This window comes from Aotus nancymaae, unplaced genomic scaffold (assembly GCF_030222135.1).
Source record: "Aotus nancymaae isolate 86718 unplaced genomic scaffold, 86718_ANA_hifiasm-v0.15.2.pri h1tg000075l, whole genome shotgun sequence".
In the NCBI taxonomy this organism is placed as follows: domain Eukaryota; kingdom Metazoa; phylum Chordata; class Mammalia; order Primates; family Aotidae; genus Aotus; species Aotus nancymaae.
The window spans coordinates 3,313,940-3,337,726 of NW_026988490.1; the positions used below are offsets into that span (position 1 = coordinate 3,313,940).

A 23,787-nucleotide genomic window follows, 5' to 3' on the forward strand; every position below is an offset into this window, starting at 1 on the left:
CATCTTGTTGACCCAACTCACAAACTCTCATAGCGGATTAATTGGCCAAACGTTTATTGCACCGACGAGGGAGCCGAGACCCCTTCTCATCATGAAGAAGCTCCAGGCGGCTGGGAGTCACGGTGGGAACAGACAGCTCCATGTCAAGCAGCGGTGCGGGGGTCTAGGGTCGAATCCCTGCCGCTTGGCTTGGCTCACAGTGTGGCCTTGGGCAAAAGCCTTACCCTCCTTGAGGCACCCTCCGTGTACCTCCCAGGGCTGTTGGAAGACGCACAAGGCGGCGGGTCCCCGCGCACCGCAGGGAGTCGGAGGCGGGCCTCTTCGCGCCCCAGAAGGTGCCCTTGGAGCGTGCAGGCAGGTGCGCCTCCAAACAACCGCATCTTCAGAAGAGGCTGGTCCCCGCACACAGAGCCACGGCACCGCCAGTGTTTGATGACTGAGTAGTGTTTTCTCACTTATCTGGGGCTTTCGCACATATCATCTTCCTGTAGGCCCGCGAGAGGTCACGCAGCGAGGACGGCATGGCGTGACATGGGACAGTCGCGCGGCCACACCAGGCCCCGCCACTGGCGATCGGCGATTTCATGGCGGATCAGAATGGAAGCCCACTGGTCCTGGCTCCCAAACCTTGTGTCCTGGAGATGATGCTTTCAAACACGTGCCTCTCAAAAGAACCCTTTCAAACGAAAGTGCATACGAGGGAAACCCAGCGGATAAACAGCCTGGTACGGTGAGACCGCCACTGCCCACACCCACCTGCGGCCTCCCACGCATGCGCGTCCCAGGCCTGCATACGCATGCGCACCCCCAGGCCGTTCCCGTACACATGCGCATCCCCCCCCATTCCTCCCGTAGGCATGCGCATCCCTCACTCCTCCCTCACGCATGCGCACCATCCACCCTCTCTAGGCAGCTCTGCTTCCTGGAGCACGGTAGTTGTGTGCTGCACGTGCCCAGGACAAATGCTTACACGTTAATAGTTTTCCAACAGATTGCAACTTCTAAAATGTTTTGAGCCTTAACAAGGTTTCCAGGGCCCACAGCGCAGGAGGGAACTGCACCCTTCAGGCTGCACACTGAGCCAGACCACTCCTTCCTCAATAACTACGAAGGTACATCAGATTCTAAAACACCGGGGACCCCTGAAGCAGACAGATCCTATTTGCAAACCCCTAGCCATGGAGACCCCAGCCACAGAACCAGGAAGGAGAGGAGTGTACGATGTGAATCATTTAGGTTTGTCCTCTCAGGCGCTGCATGATTTGCAGGCCGCCTTCAATGTCTCCCTAGGCCTGGGTGAAAATAAATCACCTTGGAGGAAAAGTGCAGCCTGGCCAGATGAGGCAAAGCTCATCCTCGTCTTCACCCTGCAGGTTTGAAGGATGGAGGGGGCACGCAGGACCTGATGTGCGGCTACCACCATCGCTGCCAGGCTGGGCACCCCAGGTCCGCCTACCTCAGCTTGGAAAGACGGAGTCGGATGTGCGAGCTGTCCAGAAGGTCCCCCTTCTCGGAGGAGGCAGATGCAGACAGACCAGACACCTCCCTGCTCAGCAGGTATCTTCGCTCCCAATCAGCAGAGCTGTCCTCCCAAGACTCTTCAGCGGAGATGAACTCGGGATGGTAAACGGGCATGCGCGGTGACCTGGGAAGCAAGAGAGGTGTGGTTGTTTCTCCTGAAATAGTAATGTCTGCAAAGCAAGCTTTCCTTTCCTCTGATACCTGACGTGTGAAATGCCACCGAATCAACCCTGCTCTTTCAAAGGACCACAGACCATGGCATGCTCTCATGCTGGTGGGAATGGTCCTTTTGTGGCCTCACAGAACACTTACCTCAAAGGAAATTTTCTGGGGTCACTAAAGTCTTCCAAATGAATTGTGGGCCCTCAAGAAACCAGCTTTTTCTGAGTTTGGGACTTTCCAAGAATGCTGTTTCTGGCTCAGACCAGTTCCCACTGATTTCAGTGTTTGCTGTCTCATTGTATGGACTCCAGTAGCCAATACCTGGATCTGTGGGACCTGTCCAGAGTGTACGGTGCCAGTGTTTTCTACCCTGTGTAGATAGATCTCTTTCTGCAGTGGAGCTGTATGGGAGGTGGCCTCCCTGGCTTCCCACACAACATCCACAGGAGCATGAGCAGGAAGAGGGAACATTAGTACCTGACTAGACAAGCCAAGAATGGAACCAGTATCTAGAGGGATGACTCAAGAGGAATCATAAACTCTTCTCAGAATTACTTGAGAATACATCCATTTACTTATGGGATTTTTGTTTTTGTTTTGTTTTGTTTTGTCTTGTTTTTTGAGACAGAGTCTTGTCACCCAGGCTGGAGTGCAGTGGGGTGATTTCAGCTCACTGCAACCTCTGCCTCCCAGATTCAAGTAATTCTCCTACCTCAGCCTCCCCAGTAGCTGGGATTACAGGCATGTGCCACCACGCCCAACTAATTTTTGTATTTTTAGTAGAGACAGGGTTTCATCATGTTGACCAGGCTGGTCTTGAACTCCTGATCTCAAGTAATCTGACCACCTTGGCCTCCCAATGTGCTGGGATTAGAGGCATGAGCCACTGTACAGAGCCTCCATTCACTTTCAGTTGAATCCCTGACCTTCTGATCAATTCCTTCATCATAGATGCACTTTACTCTTAAAAGGTTGTACCAAAAGCCAGAATTGTCATGTATCGCATGGAATATTCATGAGACCACAATACTGACATTAGCAACAGATGTGATCTGTGATACACTGGAACGGAGCCAGATCAATGGGGCATTGTAATTCTCCTGAACACATGACTGCTTTAGCAGTAGTTCACAAGGAAAAAATGTTATTCATAAGGAGAATCCTAGAGATGCCAATCAAGCCATATATAACCAATGTGTAACAAGATAACACATGACTGAAAATAGTCGATAATACTTTCTATCAATTTTGTGACTGGAAAATGCTCAGGTGTGTGAGAAATAATATCACTTTCTAACTGCTGAAAATAACACAACTGTAACGACATTGGAAGCAAAAACTGAACCAAAATTGGAAACTTTTCTTGTAAGTAAAAAGAGAAAAACAAGTTAATGGAACTGCCTTCTAGAGCAGTGCTGTGCAATAGAACTTTCTGTGGTGATAGCAATGTTCGCTGCCCTGTCCAAAATGTGAGGTAACTTGAAGTGTGGCCAGTGCAACTGAAGAAGTGAATTTTTAATTTTAAAATTAACTTTAATTAATTTTAATTTAAATAACCATCCCTGAAGAGTGGCTACCAACTGTCAGTGCAGATACAGGGCATGCTCTGACCTTTGTACCACACATTCCTTCTCTCAACACCCTTAAAAGAACACTTCTGAAAAGACGTAAATCAATGGATATTATCCTCACAAGCCATTTGATCAAACTAAAACTGCAACAAAATAAAGTTGATAAAAGTAAAGCATGAAAAAGACATTCCTACCACCAATACCTTAATTAGCTTCATGCAAAAAGAGAAAAGTTTTGTAAGCAAAGCTGACCCATGTTCTGCTCCCTTGAAGTGGTTTTTGTGACATGAGGCCCAGCTCTGCCTCCCAGGGCATGTCTCTGTGCTCCGCATGCCAGGACAAATGCTTACACATTAATGGTTTTCCAGTGAATTTCAAGTTCTTAAGTGTCACAGGCCTTCACAATTTACCAAGTAATTCAAGAGAAAGCATTAAGGAAATAGCTGTGTAGAGTCTTTGTCTTAAAAGTTACCGATTAGGAGCAATGGAGGAGAATTAAGTTATCTCCCAGTACAGAAGCTGGAAGCAGCTGGGTCAGTGGAAGTGCCTCAGCTTACACTCCTTATCCATCCAGTCACTGAGGGGCTGGTGGCAGGGACTGTACTGGGTGCCAGGATGTACGATGAAGAGGGCACAGGCTGGCTGACATAACCACAGATAGCATAAGGACTAGGTTGTAAGTGAGAACATGTAGTGTTTGAGAGCACAGGAGAAGCATTGGTGGGTGAGGCAGAGACTACTAAGGGTTCTCAAGGGAAGTGATATTTGAATCCCTTGACAGGAATAGTACTGACTGCCCTGGAGAGCCAGGGAGGGAATGAGTTTCCTCTAGTCAAGGGCTTTGTGTGAACAAATCATCCCTGCCCTGAGAAGTGATAAATCCATATATCTGCATCTCATCCAAATCCTGCGAGCCGGAGTATTTGGAGGCTGAGGACAGGAATGCACATGGCATGCAAAGCCCCCTAAAGTGTGAAGCCCTCTGCTCCCCACCCTGGCTGCAGACTGGGCTCGGGAGAAAGGAGGCATCTCCTCAGAGGCTCAGAGGGGAGCCTGCCTGCATTGACAGGCAGTCAGTGCATCAGTGGGCAGGGAAAGGAGAATCCGTGGTGTGCAAATAGGTGATTCAAAATCAAAGCTGTTGGAAGTTTACCTTATTTTGAGTCATAAAAGAATGTGATTATGGAATGAGTCACATAAGAGTCAGCTGTGGCCTTTTTTTCTCTGATTCTAGATTAGCCTTTTTCCTTACCTACATTGTTTCATAAAATGTTATAAAAGACTAACAGGCACCAGAAAAGACCCCTTTCCTCTTCACAGTTGATGTTCATTGATAGATTAACTTCCTTCTTCTCTCACACAAAGACCTCATGACTATCACATTGTCTAACATGGAATGTCAAATAGACGCTTTCAAATTTGGGGGAAAGCTGTTAACTCATAAACAAGCCTTGTATGAAAATGTAGTCCTTCTACATTTCTTTGTTTTCTGCCTATATTAATAAGAATAAGACCTTATCTTTTCAGCTTTGGAGCACTGATCCCATTTCTTTGGATTCTGTGTTTCCCAAATGGCTATCCTCAGCTTTGTGCTTGAATAAATGATTTTAAATGGTTTCTGATACTTTTGATCAGATTGATAGTGACAGTTTTTCCTGGACATGTTTAACCTCTGTCAGATCTTGACAATTTGTTGTAGTAGATGTTTATGATTCCAGTGGTTATATTCTGTGGGTATTAATGTCACCAAGTTTGTGATGTGCAAGGAGCCAGGAAACATGGAGCAGGTGGCTCAGGCTTGTGGCAGAAAGAAGAGAAGATGAGGCTGCAGGCCTGGCCCATGGCCGTTCATCCCAGAGGGAGGCATCTGTAACTTACCCTCCAGTCAGCTCTGCTCAGGCAATTCCAGAACCACCCTGATTTGTGCCCAAAAAGGACCTGCAAGTTTGCAGGAAATTGAGTTTTCTTGTGAAACACATATACAGGGTTTCTCAACTTCATCACTACTGACATTTGCGCTGGATAATTCTTTGTGGTGGGGGCTGTCCTGTGCATTACAGAATGTTTGGCAGCATCCCTGACCTCTGCCCTTAGATGCCAGAAGCACCTCAGCCCTCAGCCCTCAGCATGACAACCAAAAATGTCTCCAGGCAATTCCAACCTCGCCCTAGCTGAGAAACCCCAGCCTGGTGAAATGGCCCATCAGAGTTTCATGCATGCATGAGTGTGCATGTGTGCTGTGCAATCACTGCAGGGTTATGCTCGCTCAAGGCCGTCTGGAAATTAATACCCACAGAATATAACCACTGGAATCATGAACATCTACTACAATAAACTGCCAAGATCTGGCACAGGTTAAACATGTCCAGTAAAAGTTCACATCTCAAGAAGTTCTCCAGTATACATGCCAAGAACGATGCCCAGAAACTCTTACTTTCATATGAGAGGGAACATATCTCACCCTTTCTCCTGTAAGGAATTCCTCAGCAAAGGAGTGTTTTCAGTAAAGCAGGGATCTTTAGACCTGGAGCTGGACATCTGGAGCAAAGGAGAGTGAGACCTGAAAGAAACAGGGAAGGAAACAGAATCACCAACACAGAAATAATGAATATGTTCCCAGCACTTGGGCGCTAGATTCAAGAATGTGCCCAAGATTCTGTGGTAAATCTTACAAGGAAGTTTGCCTAAAGGTCAGTCTGAATTGTAAAAGGCTAAAGTTTTTAGAAGAGATCATTAGAAACAACTCTCCTCCCCAACCCAATTGAAAATGCAAAGCAGAAACTCGCACAGGAGACCAGACACTGTGGGTTGACACTTTTAGGCTCACTTTTGCATTAGCAGAAGATTCAGGCCACCTTTGCTATTTCATGCTCAGCTTCTCATCAAGAAAAACATGCAGAGTCTGGTTGGCCCTTTCATAGGCAAAAAAAAATATCTGTTTCCTAAAATCACAAGAAATTCACATTTAAATACCCTAATGGCTTCCATTGGAAGACCAATCAGCAGAAGTCAGGACCCAGGGACTGGAATAAGACAATAACCAGAATGGCAAGGAGGCTCTCCAAGGACAGCAGCCACACCTGAAGCAAAGCAAAGGTTCACACCGGGCAGGATGGTCCTCCGCCACACTGGCCTGCCCGCCATATGGAAGGACCACCATAAATGTGTCATCCAGATCAGGAGCTGCACAGGCACAACTAAGTCCCCCGGCATATATGGTCACCTTCATTAAAGGACACATGATGTTAAAAGACAGCCAGATTCCATGAGAAGCTGCAGGAACAATTTTCGTTCCTGATCACTGGGAATATGTCATTTTATGTGCAGGTGCATTGCCTTTTTTAAAGGGTCCCAGGACAGGCTGAGATGCTATCGATGCTATGAAACATTCGCCTGCAGAAATAACAGTCATTCTTTCCGATCACAAATGTACAACAAAGGAAGAAAGTTTAAGAAAAATATTTTTGCTTGCTTCTTTCTCATTCAAGAATTCACCTGTGACATAGACAGTAAGACTCCTGTGCATGAGTAAACCTGGGCCCTGAGTTGTGTCTAACACCAGCACCACATCTCTGAGAAGTCAGAAAAGGAGTCTGTCTGGGGCCAGTGAGTATCCTCTGGGCGTCATCTCTAGGCAGCCCTGGGCCACTTCCCATGGAGAACACAGGTGACTGAGGACTCTTCAGAGGCTTAGCAGCCAGCAGAGGGCCACATGGCATGAGACGGAGTTATGAATTAGGTGCCTTAGCTTTGGTAGATGGAAGTAGGTGGAAGAATCTCTCTGCCCAAGAGACTTATTAATTTGCCTGCTTTTAGCTGCTCAAACTGAGATCCTCCCACCCCTGTTTCCCATAACTATAAATCTGTAACTGTAACTCCTTAGGTACATTTAGATAAATGTCACAGTGAGTGGACCAAACAACCAGATGTTTTCTGATGCTCCCTGGGGTGGTCTGGGAGAACCGAGTGTTATGGAGATGGTGACCTCCCTTGCATTATTTTCTCAGTCATGCAATGTAGATTAAAAGAAAACAATGCCGAGCATGGTGGTTCAAACCTGTAATCCCAGCACTTTGAGAGGCCAAGGTGGGAGGATCGATAAGGTCAGGAGTTCAAGACCAGCCTGGGCAACACAACAAAACCCCATCTCTATGGAAAATAAAAATAATAAAAAATTATCAGGCATAGTGGTATGCACTTGCAGTCCTAGCTACTTGGAAGACTGAGGCAGAAGAATCACTTGAGCCCTAAAGTTCAAGGCTGCAGTGAGCTATGATAGAACCACTGCACTCCAGCCTGGAGGAGACCCTCTTGCTTTAAAAAAGAAACAAAACCCTTGGTTTTGTTACATTAACTAAGGAGATGTAAACGGAAAACATAAAGATAGATTGTGGATGTTGATTCACTGAGGTTCATTAGACTGTGAGTTCCTTAAGAATGGCTGCCATGTTGATTTCATCTTGTTTTCTTTGGTACTCCTAGTGGGGTACCCAGTTCAAAGTAGGTTCTTTTTTGGTTTTTGTTTTTTGTTTTGAGACGGAGTTTCGCTCTTGTTACCCAGGCTGGAGTGCAATGGCGCAATCTCGGTTCACCGCAACCTCCACCTCCTGGGTTCAAGCAATTCTCCTGCCTCAGCCTCCTGAGTAGTTGGGATTACAGGTACGCGCCACCATGCCCAGCTAATTTTTTGTATTTTTAGTAGAGATGGGGTTTCACCATGTTGACCAGGATGGTCTCGATCTCTTGACCTCATGATCCACCCGCCTCGGCCTCCCAAAGTGCTGGGATTACAGGCATGAGCCACTGCACCCAGCCCTCAAAGTAGGTTCTTAAATAAATACTCAATAACGAGCTAGCCACAGTGGCTCACACCTGCAGTCTCAGCACTTTGGGAGGCCAAGACAGGTGGATTGCCTGAGCCTAGGAGTTCACAACCAGCCTGGGCAACATGGCAAAACCCTGTCTCTAAAAAATTCAAAAATTAGCCAGGTATGGTGGTGCACGCCTATAGTCCCAGCTACTGGGAAGGCTGGTGGAAAGACTGCTTGAGCCTGAGAGGCCAAACCTTCAGTGAGCTGAGATTGTGCTACAGCACTCCAGCCTGGGCAACAAAGCAAGACCCTGTCTCAAAAATTAAGTACATACATACATACTTCATAATGAATGGGTTAAAACCCAGTAATCATAGCTCATTTGCATGAGATTGGTTTTTTAACTCAAATAAAACAAGTTTTCTAAATCATTAAATCCACAATGTTTGTAGACTCAATATTGACCCTCCGAAGAGAGGACAGTGCTCAGGGGAGTGGAGGCACTACTGCTCCTTGGAAAGCATGGCCCATGGGGTCTTAAAGCAGCACCACATTGCACAATGTGGAGGACTCACCTTCTTGCCACTAAGAAGGAAAGTAGAAATGGGAAAAAATCCAAAGTCCATTTTATCTTCCCTGTGATGCCATATCTGGCTGATTTTTATTACCGTTTAACATTTACATTTATCTACTTTGTGTACACAAAGTATTTTATAATTGTAATTAAGCATATAGGTAATCGTTTCTGAGCTTTGTTATGTAATCATATTTCTAAAAATCCAAAAATAAAATGAGTTTCACCAGGAAATTTCCTAGAGACTTTGGGCCATTCCAATTTAAACTGAACACCATACAGATACCATTTTCAGTGTTCCACATCCATTCCTCTCTGCGAATAGGGTAAGCATCAAGGAGGACTTGGTCCTGTTGCCTGACAGAATCCCTAGCCTGTGACTCAGAGAGCTCACAGCTCACGTGTAGAGAACATTCAGGTTTACCCAAAAACATTTTCCAGAGGCTGGAAATAAAAATGGCATTCCACAATTTTTTTCTCCTTTTGACTTCAATAAGGTAGAAAAGATTGATGAGATCTATATTATTCCTGACTTTTCCTCTTCTGAAAAAAGAAATCCCATTGACATTTTTCTGACTTCACTCTAAGACTAGGCACTGTCTAGTTTTACTAATTTCCAGATTCTCTGATTTCCCCTATGTCTCAACAAACTCTGTATATACATTGGCAAAATCCATATGTGCCTATACATTTATAAGCAGGTGATACTTATGTTAAAGGAAATTACAGAAGATAACATGTAGAACAACTGCAACTGTACATAATTCTATAATTCACAGATACCCAATGTTAACATTTAGATAATTTCCTTTCAGTGTTTTTTTCCTACATATAAATGAATATTTTTAGGTCAGATCACACGTATGCATGCAGACACACATTCACACATACGCATATTCGCATACACAGAGACAAACACACATTCACACATACGTGTATTTGCATACACAGACACACATTCACACATACGTGTATTCGCATACACAGAGACAAACACATTCACACATACGCGTATTTGCATACACAGAGACACACATTCACACATACGCATATTCGCATACACAGACAAACACACATTCACGCATACGCGTATTTGCATACACAGAGACACACATTCACACATATGCGTATTCGCATACACAGAGACACACATTCACACATACGCGTATTCGCATACACAGAGACAGACACACATTCACACATACGCACATTCGCATACACAGAGACACATTCACACATACGCACATTCGCATACACAGAGACACACATTCACACATACGCACATTCGCATACACAGAGACACACATTCACACATACGCACATTCGCATACACAGAGACACACATTCACACATACGCACATTTGCATACACAGAGACACACATTCACACACACATGTATTCACATACACAAATTTATTTGTCCTCTAATTCTTCAACTCAGCTATCTCATTAGCATTTCTCAGGTTATTAAATAGTAGCTATTCTTCTACAACGTGATTTTAATGTCAGCCATTATATTCCATTACATGGATCATCAAATTAAGCCTGACCATCTGTCTGTTGACGGAAATTTAGGGGATTTCTGGTTTTCTACCTAGATAAATGACAAACACTATGTGGGTCCTAGTAGATAAGTCTTTGTGTGTGCCTTCAATTACTTCCTTAGGATAGGTTCCTAGAAGTGAGGTCACTGGGTCAAAAAGTTTCTTGGTACCCATGGTCCTCTTGCAGGAGGAGCGCCTATCCCTGTTACTCCACGTCTCAGTTACAGGCAGGAACAAATCCTTATCCCCACCAGCCCCGGGTATTAGACATGTTTAAAATCCTCAGGCCGTAAGTTTAAAACAGCCAGAATTGATGGGTCTGAGTCACGTCCATTGTCAAGAACCCTTGCTACCATGATTATTAACAAGACAGGTTCATGCCAGACTGTGAGATGGAAACAGCCTCTTGCCCACGCCTCTGCCTCTTCTGCCCTCTTCAACAGCTTCCTCATCCCTAGACCCTTTAGTTCTTTCTAGATCAAAACACGTAACAGTCCTATGATGCTTATATCATCACATTGAGAAAAACGGAGCTAAAAATGTTGAAACTATTGAGTACCTAATACATTAACACTGCTAAGAGAATTTACATTTTTAAGGGCCAAAAAAGAGACAACGGCTAGTAGAAACGACCGCTTGGGGAGGTGGTGACTAGGGTACCAGGGATGGAGGGAAAGGTTTTCCCTCAGTCTTTCTTAGGCCCTGTACCACGTAGGCACCATTTATACGGCCATCGCCGAGGTCAGTTCTGCTTGACAAGATGATACAGAGCCAGTAACAAGGAACACAACGTGCTTTCACTACCTCACCCTGTGCCATGACTCTCCAAGGGATGCCCTGCCCAAGTCATATGCAGGCTCTTTCCCAGGCACCACTCAGGAAGGCCACAGAGCAGGCAGGAGGGTTGAAGGTCAAGGACTAAAGACAGAAGGCAGGTGGTAGACGGCGTCAGCCACGCAGAGCCCTGTGGAAGAACTGCTCGGAGTGAGACCAACAGAAATCAAGCAGAAGTTAGAGGGCAGGAAGGCGGCTGGTCCCTCTACGCCCAGGTCAGGAGGCGTGTAATGGGAGGGATCTCAATGGTTGGTGCCATTGGAGATCAGCTGTGGGAAAACCAAGCTGAGTAATGAGGCCTTCCCTATAACAGAGCCTGTGCTGCAGTGACCAGGAGGGGTCCCTCGTGGCAAGTATCTCCCAGGCCAAGAGACGCTGCAGACAGCAGAGCAGGGTTTAGGCCTTCCACTTGGGGCCCTTCACTCTCTTTGCCCTAATTACTTGACAGTATCTCTGAAGTGTCCTGTAGACAAAAGGTCTTCTTCCCACCATATTATTACCAGGATTTTATTTGATGAGTATCACTCACAACCATGGTCATTTAAGTGAGTACATTCTGTGTTAGGCTCCTGCTGAAGCTATCACCTTTGTTATCTCATTTAACCCTCATGATAACCCTGAAGGTGGATAATATGATCCCCATTTTAAAAGGAACAAATGGGACTCAGAGAAGTCAGGCTCAGGACAGGCTCCCAGCTGCTGAGGGCAGGGCCAACATGTGTCCAGCACCCAATGTCATCTCCCAGCCCTTCCCTCCCCCAGGAGGCAACACATGCCAGCCCGAGGACTGTGCCAGGCAGGGTACTCTTTGTGCAGATGTACTCCGCATGGAACAGTAGTCACAGGAAGCCACAGGAAGCCAGCACAGCACAGCCCTGCTGCAGCCCCTATGCCCAGCAGGCTGACTAACAAGGTTTCACCTGTCCTTCTCTTTCTCTCTCCCTCTGTCCCCTCTTCTCTCTTCTCCTCTCTCTTTTTTTTTTTTTTTTTTTGAGACGGAGTTTTGCTCTTGTTACCCAGGCTGGAGTGCAATGGCACAATCTCGGCTCACCGCAACCTCCGCCTCCTGGGTTCAGGCAATTCTCCTGCCTCAGCCTCCTGAGTAGCTGGGATTACAGGCATGCGCCACCATGCCCAGCTAATTTTTTGTATTTTTAGTAGAGATGGGGTTTCACCATGTTGACCAGGATGGTCTTGATCTCTTGACCTCGTGATCCACCCGCCTCGGCCTCCCAAAGTGCTGGGATTACAGGCGTGAGCCACCGCGCCCGGCCTCTCCTCTCTTTCTCTGCCTCTCCTCCTCTCCCTCTCTCTGACAGGGACTCTTGTTTATGGCCTGTTTTCATCCTGGCTTCACTGAAGCAAGCTACCTTTCCAAGAGGAAGAAGCAAACTAGCAGGCAGTGGTGAAGCTACGCTGACCCTGAAAGCAACCACACTGAACAGCCAAGCATGTCTCCCATGGACAGAAATCAGATCTGAAGAAGAAACATGAGTGAGAAAGCGGCCGGACCTCATGGGTGGTTTTTCAGGACGCTTGGAAGGAGACTATGATTCCTCACCCATGTACAGGCAGAGCCTCTGGGAGTCTGGCATCATTCTGTAAAAGCAAGGTCAGCCCTTCAGTGTAATGTCACGCAGAAAGAAAACAGCACAAAGATCAGCACAGCTTTGCGTAGTGGCCCTATGCACACATTTTAATACTTCAAGTCCACGTCGGGAGACAGAGACACAGAACAGGAAGAGTACAGAGTCATAGATTTCCAGGGAAACAGATGATAGGTAAAGATACACAATAGGCCAGAGTGTGGCTGGCAGGATGGCTAAATACCAACAGCTCCTTCTGGATGGGTGCGGTGGCTCATGCCTGTAATCCCAGCATTTTTGGAGGCCAAGGTGGGCAGATCACTTGAGAGCAGGAGTTTGAGATCAGCCTGACCAACATGGCGAAACCCTATCTCTATTAAAAATAAAAATTAAAAAAAAAATAGCTGGGCGTGGTGGGCGCACACCTGTGGTCCCAGGTACTCGGGAGGCTGAGGCAGGAGAGTCACTTGAACCCGGGAGGGAAAGGTTGCAGGAAACCAAGATTGCACCCCTGCACACCAGCCTGGGCGGCAGAGCACGACTCTGTCTCTAAATAAATAAATAAATATTTTTCTTTCTAAAACTTAAGGGACTTGGAAGGAAAGTGGATATTCACTGGAATATTAAAGTTTCAAATGAATTGACAAACCAAGATGCCCTGTACATTATCTATTAATAGTAGTGGAAAAGGGAATTAGAAGAATGCACTGTTGACAGGTGAATAGTCCTTTCACTTTTTCTCCCTCCAACATAATAAAATTTTATTTGTTTATACTCCACCAGTCTTAGAAGTCCCCTAATTGGAAAATATGTTTGAGTTGATGTTAACCTTTGTCTGAACAACTAGTTTCATTACAGATGGTGCAAATTAATATTTTTAAAAGAATGTCGGCAGACTTTTAAAAATGCTTCTAGAGAATTTGTAAGGACAATTAACACAAGAAATGTTGAATATAAAGGGATATTAATAATTGGCAAAAAACAGAATCATAGTCCCCAAAGCCTGGGGAGGTATTCACTGAGAAATATTTACAGGAGCGATTTTAGGACTACTTGGATGTAAGAACATCACGTGTATTTAAGGTCTAATTTGAATTGTCCTTTCGCCTAAGGAAAGTGGTTTAAACAACCAACTAGTGGGTCTACTGGCACGGTTTTTGAGGCTTACAATTCAGTGGAGAGAGGGGAAGATGGAAGGGTAGTGCCTGAGCCCAGGGAGACAGAGGAAGCCAACATCTCGGAAGCCAAACGTGCATGGCCGTTTCTATCCAGCTTGCCGTGAAAGCTGGTGATCGCTCAATAAATGTCCAAAAATCACAATAAAGATGATTGGTACCCATTTTTTCTGAGGCTTACATGCAGTAAAACAGAAAATTCCATCCTTGGGCTTAAGTAATTCTTCAGACATAAGGATACAATCCTTCCTTTTCAAAGGAAATGGATGGAACGTGAAAGACTCCTGTTTAGAGAACCATTGCAGTGTAAGTAAGCGAGTTTTCAAATCTCAGCCCAATGAGCAAAGAAATCAGTACTGGAACAATTGTTTTCAGTCAGAAAAAAACCAAGGGAAGAAATCAGACCACTGTTCACTCCAGTTAGCTGGAAAGCCCCAAAATTAATTATTAACATTAGATGGGCTTGCTTGTGACTGGGCTGCTTATTGAAGAGATAAATCATTTTTATTGCACAGAACACAGAAGTACACTCCTTCCAAAACCAACCAGATGGGCTATGCTTTTCAAGGAAGAAAGATAAGATTCTTCATTTTAATGAATGGGGTGCAGGCCTTGAGTTAAAAGCTGTATGTTTTCCTAATAGCCACAGTTTCACAGAAAGACCGAAGGATTGAGTCCTGGGAAGGACAACATTCAGCAGTGTCAACAGGAGCACACATGGGCAGACAGTGCCTCCGTATGATACTGTATGTAGCCTGAGGTTATTCCATGTTGCCAGAGTAGACAGCTCTCTGAAAGACCATTTTACAACTTCTGTTAACATTTCTTATATTATATACGTGCACGCGTACAACTTGCTCAACAGTGATATCCCACATAAAAAAGGGGAAGTATGTTTTTTGAAAAATTTTTCTAACCAATCACTAATTTGAAATCAGTGAAACATTCAAGGGCATTCTCTGAAATGACAGCAGGTGGCGAAGCATGCATGGAGTGGTGGCAGACGGTCCCTACCTCACATTCCTAGGTAGACTCTGCCAGTGACACACTGGTACATTTTTCCTACACTCTTCTTCGAAAACCTAGCCTTCCTGGATGCTTGTCCAGGATGCTCGTCCAGGAGATTCTTGTCCCAGTGGCCTGGCGTGGAATGGACACGGGCACGGCCTGGAGACTCGTCCAGTGAATAAGGGACAGCACATTTCTCTGCAGATTGTAATTCTCCCTGCCATGCGCTACAGGCATCTGAACAAGTTATGGCTTCACAGGATTTTTCTGTCTATTAGTTCTATCAATTGATGAGAAGAGGGTGTTGAAATCTCCAACTATGATTCTTTCTTCTGGTCTATCAGTTTGTGCATCGTGTATTTTGAAGCTCTGTTACTGAGTCCATAAACACTGTGAATTGTGTCCTTCTGATCAGCTGACCACTGTATCATTAAGGCATGGCCTTCTTTGTTCCAAATAATACTCTTTGCTCCAAAACCTACTTTTTCTGATGTTAATATAGACATCCTATTTTTCTTTGGACAGTATCAGTTTTAGCATCATATGTCTTTTTCCATCTTTTTGTATTTAACATATCCATGCTTTTTTTTTTTTTTTTGAGACAGTTTCGCTGTTGTGACCCAGGCTGGAGTGCAATGGCGCGATCTCGGTTCACCATAACCTCCGCCTCCTGGATTCAAGCAATTCTCCTGCCTCAGCCTCCCGAGTAGCTGGGATTACAGGCGTGCACCACCATGCCCAGCCAATTTTTTTGTATTTTTAGTAGAGATGGGGTTTCACCATGTTGACCAGGATGGTCTCAATCTCTTGACCTCATGATCCACCCGTCTCGGCCTCCCAAAGTGCTAGGATTATAGGCGTGAGCCACTGCGCCCGGCCGTATCCATGCTTTTATACTTAGAATGGGTTCCTTTATAGGTAGCATATAGTTCGATTTTGATTTCTTTCCCAATATGACAATGTCTACTTTATAATCGAGATAATCAGTCCATTCACATATAACGTGATGAGCAGTATATTTAGGTTTAAATCTACCATCCTGATACTTGTTTTCCATTTGTCAATATGTTCCTTCTTCCCTTCTGCCTTATTTTGCATTAATTATTTTGTATGCTTCCATTTTATCTTTTTGTTAGCTTATGAGTTATAACTCTTTTTTATTCTAGGTATTCTTTAGGGTTTACAGTATACATCTTTAACTTCCCACAGTCCAACTTAAAATGATAGTACACCCATTGCTATAAGCATACAACAGGAACATCTACATGTATGTACACACACGCAGTATACAACACCAAACCTCTGTGGTACCTCGTGGTTCACATACAGGAAGAGGGTGTCTCCATTTCCTCTTCTCAGCCTTTGCATCATTGCTGTCACACTTTTACATGTGACATGAGACCCACACTGCATTTGGATTATTTTTACTTCAATGGCAAATTACCTTTTAATGATAAGAAGAAATGTGTAGCTTTACAAAGCTGTCAATGTTTCTGTACCCTCCATTCCTTTGGGCAGACCCATTTTCCTCTGATGAAGCTGGAGCTCGTGCACCCAGTGCCTGGCTGGACCTCACACTGAATGCTGCCACGTTTAAAGCAACATATCAGCTCAAGCCTGTAATCCCAGCACTTTGGGAGGCCGAGGCGGGTGGATCATGAGGTCAAGAGATCAAGACCATCTTGGTCAACATGGTGAAACCCCGTCTCTACTAAAAATACAAAAAATTAGCTGGGCATAGTGGCGGGTGCCTGTAATCCCGGCTACTCAGGAGGCTGAGGCAGAAGAATTGCCTAAATCCAGGAGGCGGAGGTTGCAGTGAGCCGAGATCGCGCCATTGCACTCCAGCCTGGGTAACAAGAGCGAAACTCCATCTCAAAAAAAAAAAAAAAAGAAAGAAAAAGCAGCATATCAGGGCCACTTGGTTATGTAGTTACCTCCCAGCACAGCACCTGGCACATAGCACAGAAAATGCCAGAACTACTTAAGGTCAGGCTTCAGTATTTTACAGAGAAATCCAGCATTTCTCTCCAACAAATACTTCTTAGTTATCTGTCACAGTTTCCTCCAAACTCACATACATCAGTCTCTAAAACAGGGGGTTGTGCTATAATCACTCTTAAGAGACCTAAACTATCCTGGTGACATCAGGTTAAGTGATACTGAATATTCATACCAAGACCCCCAGCCTTGAGAACTGCCTCTTCCTCCAACACAGAACACCAGCTGTTTAGCAGGGCAGCTGCTCAGTGTGGACTTGCTGCTCTGAAATGGCTGCCTGGTCAGGGGCCACATGTCCCACTCCTTCCATTTCAGGGGGCCACAGAACCAAGTGACAGACAGTGGTGGGAGGAGGACACGGTGGATGACACTCTAGGCTCTCTCTTCCTGTTCACCCACTCTATTATCCCACACCCCAGGTGAACTTTACCAGCAGTGCCACCTTGGAAGCTATTCTACCAGTCAGCATACCAGAAGGAAATGGGAGCTCAGTAAGTCAAACAATTCAAAGAGAATTCAATAAAGGGAAAATTTGCAAAAATGTAGGCAGAGTGTAGGGAAAACACGCATGCGGTATTATGCGGTTTGGGACACGCGCAGTAACAGCACATCTGTTACCACCCCTGGCCTGAAGGGCAGTTTCCAGAACCCAGAAGAAAAGAGTCCTGCAGAAGGGCCATTCTGAGATGAAAGGAGGTCTCTTGCTGAGGACACAGCAGCCACAAGGGTCTCTCTGGGAGGATGGGAGAGGGAGGACTGAAGAAGTAAGTACCCCAGTCACATCACGCTCCATCTCCTGCCATGTTCCCACAGGCTGAACTCAGCCAGAAGCCACCAGGGAGCTCTAAGAAATCCCTAGAGGTCAGTATCCCAGGGCAGAGGGCAGGGGAAAAGGAGGGAAGGGGGCAGCCGAGCATGTGTTGACAACAACAGGATAGGGCGTCATCCCGCTCTGAATGACGACTGCAGCACTGCCCCCACGCTGCCAAGCGGACTTCATGCATACAAGCAAGAAAGGAATGATACTGTGTTGGGAATTTAGGGTTATTCCCTATTTTACAGAGGCTGTGCCTCTTCACACAGGGTAGGCAGCCACAAGCCTGGCTTTACTCTCACTTCAAATCGACATGTCTGAAAATGAATGTTTTCCTAAAAGTCACCTGCTCAAGATTTCCCTCTTGTCATCTTCTTTGAAAACTTTGGGATCCTAGTATTATTGGGAACAACTCCAGATCTGGACTCCAACCTTCGAGGAAATTTGCCGCACGCACTCCACTGCCTGCCTGCGCATCCCTCTCTGTGGTCAGGCCTGACGTGTGCCCTGGCCTGTATCCCAGGCCATCTCACAAACTTCAGACTCCCCAAAACACCCTTCTCACCTCATTCTCTCTCACCATGACCTACAACAGTGGTTTCCTAAAATAAGCCCACAGTGAAATCACCTAAGGAATTTACTTCAAAGACCATTTCCTAGGATCCTTCTCCAGAGCTTCTGACTCAGAAGAGTATGTGGCTCGAAGAGCTATGTTTTTAACACTGGGAGATATTGATATACCACCACACTACGAGAAAAACCGGCATAGAGGATGGATTTGGGCCTCTCCAGCCTGGCCTGAGTGTCTGTCCGTGCCGCCATCCTTTGAACATTGTCAACTTCATGTCCATGAAGACATACAGACAAACTTCATGTCACATAGAAAGACTCCAGGGAAACGTGGCCTAGGCTTCTTCCCCCACTGGTTACATCTTCCTGGCATCTTCCATCTTAAGCATAAGGTCTCTGGGAGTGGGGTAAAAAATTACCCAGAAAACTGGAAATAGAAGAGAACTTCCTCAACATGATAAAGGATATGTATGAAAAACTCGCAGCCCGCAAACATCATACTCGATCGTAAAAGACTGAAAACTGTCCTTTAAGGTCAGGAACAAATCAAGGATGCCTGCTTTCACTACTGCTGATTCACAATTGTACTGGAAGTTCAAGCCAGAGTAATTAGATGAGAAAAAGAAATAAAAGACATCCAGATAGGAAAGGAAGAAGTAAAAATATCTCCATTTGCAGACATGATCCCATGAACCCATATGTAGAAAATCCCAAAGAGTCCACAAGAAAGCTACTGAGCTAATAAATTAATTCATCAAGTTGCAAATACAGTTATCAATGCAAAATATTTGTTGTGTTGCTATACATCAGCAATGAACTATCTGAAAAAGGGAAATCAGAAAACAATTCCATTTACAATAGCATCCAAATGAACAAAATAGCTAAAAATAAATTTAATCAAAGAGGTAAAAGACATGTACACGAAAAACTGTAAAACATAACTGAAAGGAATGAAAGAAGACCTTAATACATTAAAATACATCCTATGTTCATGGATAAGAAGACAATATCATTAAGATGTTAATACTACCCAAAGTGATTCAATGCAATGCCTATCAAAATTCCAAAAAAAATGTGAAAGCTGGTCCTCAAATTCATATGGAACTTCAAGGGGCTCTGAACAGCCAAAACAATCTTGACAAAAAACAAGTTTCCAGAACTAACGTTTTCAAATATGAAAACTCACTACAAGGCTATAGTAGTCAAAATCATGTGACACTGGCACAGGGACAGACATATAGACCAACGGAATACAAATGAAAGTCCAGAAATAAACTCATACATCTAACGGCCAACCAGTTTTATGGCAAGGGTGCAAAGACCATTCAACAGAGAATAAATAGTCTCTTCAACAAATGGTGCTGGGATAACTAGATTTCCACATGCGAAAGAATAAAGGTAGACCCCTACCTCATATCCTATGAAACAAGTAACTCAAAATAGATCATTTATTTAAAAAATAAAACCATAGAATTCTTAGACAAAAACAAACCATGACCTTGGATTTGACAAATGGCTCCTTAGCTCTGACACCAAAAGCCCAAGCAACAACAGAAAAAAATGGAGAAATTGAGCTTCATCAAAACTAGAATCCTCTGTGCTTCAAAAGACATTTCAGCGCCAGGCATGGTGGTTCATGCCTATGATCCTAGGACTTTGGGAGGCTAAGGCGGAAAGATCGCTTGATCACAGGAGTTGGACAGCAGCCTGGGCAACGTGGTGAAACCATCTCTACCCAAAATACAAAAATTAGGTAGGCATGATGGCTGTGGTCTCGGCTATTCAGAAGGCTGAGTTAGGAGGATGGCCTGAACCCAGGAGGCAGAGATGGCAGTGAACCCTGATGCCACCACTGCACTCAAGCCTGGGTGACAGAGCAACAGCCTGTCTCAAAAAAAACAAAAGACATTCTCAAGAAAGTGAAACGACAACCTATGGAATGAAGGAAATTGCAAATCATATATCGACAAGGGTCTAGTATCCAATATTTCAAAAACTCCCACAACTCAACCACAAAAATACAACCCAATTTTAAAATGGGCAAAAGACTTACATGAACAGTTCTTCAAAGAAGATATACAGAAGGCCAATATGTACATAAAAAGATGCTCAACATCATTAGTCATTAGAGAAATGCAAATCAAAACTACTATGAGATATCACTTCATACTCACCAGGATGGCTAGAATCGAAAAAAGGAATATAAATGTTGGTGAGTCTATACAGAAACTGGAACTCTCATGCATTGCTAGTAATAATGCAAGGTGTGGAAAGCTCTACAAAAAACAGTTTTGCAGTTCTCAAAAAGTTAAACATGGTTACTACATGATCTAGCAATTTCACTCCTAGACGTATATCCCAAAATAATAGAAAGCAGGGACTCAGATATTCATACGCCAATATCCATTGCCTCATTATTCAAAATAGCCAAAATGTGGAAACAACCCGTGCCCATCAATAAAAGATTAATAAAATATGGTATATATATATACACACAATGGAACATCATTTACTCATAAAAGGAATGAAATTCTGACACATGCTGAATATGATGAACCTTGGAAACATCATGCTGAATGAATCAGCCAGGAACAAAAGGACGAATGCTGCATTATTTGACATGTATGAAATATCTACAAAAGGCAAACACGGAGACAGAAAGTAGACTGGAGGTTCCAGAGCCTGTGGGGAGGACAGCACAGAGTTATTGCTTAGTGAGCACAGGGTTTGTACTTGAAGTGATGAAAAAGTTTTAGAATTAGATAGTGTTGATGGTTGCCCATTATGAATGTAATTAATGGTACTGAACTGTATATTTAAAAATGACTACAATGGCAAACTTTGTGATACATATTTTTTCCACAATAAAAATAATAGAAAAAATTGGGCCGGGGTGGTGGCTCACACCTGTAATCCCAATACTTTAGGAGGCCAAGGCAGGAGGATCATTTGAAGCTAGGAGTTTGAGACCAGCCTGGGCAACACAGCAAGACTCCATCTTTCCAGAAAAATATTCAAAGTTAGCTGGGTGTGGTGGCACATTCCTGTAGTCCCAGCTAGTCAGGAGGCTGAGGTGGGAGGATCCCTTGATCCCAGGAGTTTGAGCCTGCAGTGAGCTTTGACTGCACCACTGCACTCCAGCCTGGGCAACAGCGCAAGACCTTGTTTCACAAAAAAAAAAAAAAAAAAAAAAAAAAAGAGAAAAGACTGATACCCTCTGGGGAGGCCAAGGCAGGCAGATCACCTGAGATCAGGAGTTAGAAACCAGTCTGGCCAACATAGTGAAACCTCATCTCTACTAAAAATACAAAAATTAGCTGGCCATAGTGGTGGGCATCTGCAATCTCAGCTACTCAGGAGACTGAGGCACGAGAATTGCCTGAACCTGGGAGGCAGAGGTTGCAGTGAGGGCCAAAATCGTGCCACTGTACTCCAGCTTGGGTGACAGGGTGAGACTCCATCTCAAAAATTAAAAAAAAAAAAATCACAAGCAAAAAAAAAAAAAAAACAGTACCCTTCAGTGCTGGGAAAACGTGGGAATGAACACGCCCTCACGTCCTCTTCACCCAGGAGACAGACGTGGTACGCACCTGTCGCTATACAGCTCAGGCTGTCTTTAATGCATTTCGTCATGATGGCTGTGTCATCCTTGTTGCTGGGAGAACGACTCTCTCCTGGACATGAGGCCACACAGACATGTTGAGTGCAGGTAAAACACGTGGCATGGAGAGGCTCTTGGTCAGGAGCAGACCCTCAGAAGCCAGTGCTACTCTCTCTCCCTCATGCCGCTGGGGAGATAAAACTGGTTCCACGCCCTCCCACCCATCCTGCCCCATCCTTGTGCTGCAGCACCCCTTCTCCGCCCTGCACTGCACACCGCCCTCCACCCCGCACAGCCACTTGGAGCTGGGCCGCATGCATGGCCCTGCACGGGCAGTGACTTGGGCTGTACCCACCTCACACCCCTACAAGGGTGGACCCTGCCTGGAGCCCTCTGGGGCTGGGACCTCTGCAGGTCTTCCACAGGGATGTGCTGAAGCAAGGAGGCAAGTTTTCTCACACTTAGAGAATGTTGTGGAGGGCGCTGGCCTCAAAAGCTCATCCTGGCTCACTGTCTTCCAGCACCACCACACTGTGCAGTACGCTGTGCTCCTAGGCAAGGAACTATGGTTGGGAAATCTACAGACATTTCCCCTTATAGTATTTTAAAATGCAAACAATCAAGGAATAAGTTTCCACCAAGATCCCTTTTTTTTTAATAGACAGTTCTCACTAGGTTTCCCAGGCTGGAGTGTAGTGGCTATTCATTCACAGACCAGGCCATGGCACACTGCAGCCTCCAACTCCTAGACTCAAGCAATCCTCCTGCCCCGGCCTCCAGAACAGGACTAGTCTTCGAAGGGTGCAGGCAAGGACCCTGGGATGCTTGGGCACTGATCAGGTCGGATTTGGTTCTCACGTGACCAGGGGTTTATTGATAGGACCATGTTATCTTTCCCAGAGGCTTATGCCCTCTAGCCCACTATTCTGCAAAAAAATCAGAAACACACACTCATTGTAAGAACAAAGCCAGCATTTGTAGCTACTGTGTAACCCCTCTCTGCTTCACTGAGCTGGAGAGCATCCTCCTATCAGAGGCTGGGCCACATGTAACCCACAGATCGGTAACCACCCTCAGGAACCAGATCCCTGAGGCTGGCTGGGGTGCTGAACAGCCTGACCTCCGCGCTGGAATCCAGCAGCTCTGCTTCCCAGGGCATGTGTCCTGCAAAGCCCCAGCTCAGCTTTGCTGTCCCTGCATTTCACTAAACTCTGCCTTTGAACTCAAGCACCAAAACTCCTCCTTGTGAATCAAGAGTCCAAGTTTGCTACAGGCTTATAAAATCACAGATATTAGAGATACTGTGAATTATGCACCAGATGGACCCAATTAACTCCCCAACAAATATGATTGGGGAAGGAAATAGCTCATTAGAAACTTGTAAACTACCAACTCTCACAGCTGTGTTCTAATTACAGTACAGCCACAGATAAAAATAATCACGCCTTCTGCTGAGAGGCCGTTCATGACCCTTCCAAACTCAGAATCACGCAGGGATCAACCTCAGTCTAGCTCTGAGCACTGATGGCCTCAGAGCTAATCAACCCAAATGCAAATCCACAAGTTAAAAAGGGAAATCAGTTGGAGCCGATGAGGAAACATGAGAATAGATCCATAAACCTCCAAAATAATTCCACTCCATCAGATACTCTATAAACTGTGAACAGATGCAAAGCAAACAGTGACACTATGATACGATGTAATACTAGAATACTATTTCTGCATTTTCACAGGGGTCTAATGTCCCGCATTAAGCAAGCTTGACAAGCTTCGACAACATTCCAAAATGAGAAATGTTAAACTTTGCAAGTCTGTATTCCATCAGAGCGTCACCAATAATTCCTCCGTGGGTCTTAGCCCAGGTGCTGTTCTAGGAGGTGGGTAATAGATAGGTGAGTCGCTGGCCTGTCCCCTTACCCAGGCACATACGACTCCATGAGCAAGCATAACGGAAGGTGAAGACTGCAGGAGCAGACGGGTGGCGATGGCGGTGACTGCGCTGCCAGGTGAGGCTT

At 45.2% G+C, this 23,787-nt stretch overlaps 1 protein-coding gene across 3 annotated transcripts in view; it reads right to left on the bottom strand.

Moving 5' to 3' along the window:
• The window catches only part of OCA2 (OCA2 melanosomal transmembrane protein), a 225,315-nt gene extending 219,508 nt beyond the window's left edge, over nt 1-5,807 (bottom strand). For all 3 annotated transcript variants that reach the window (XR_010339211.1, XM_064367820.1, XM_064367821.1), the window contains exons 1-2: nt 5,716-5,807; nt 1,457-1,645 (exon numbers count right to left, since the gene is read on the bottom strand). Coding sequence is in view for 2 of the 3 variants with exons in the window: in XM_064367820.1 (XP_064223890.1) it covers nt 1,457-1,645; nt 5,716-5,792 (266 nt within the window). In the remaining variant the exon portion in view is untranslated. The remainder of the gene's footprint in view (nt 1-1,456; nt 1,646-5,715) is intronic.
• Nucleotides 5,808-23,787: the final 17,980 nt, after the last annotated feature.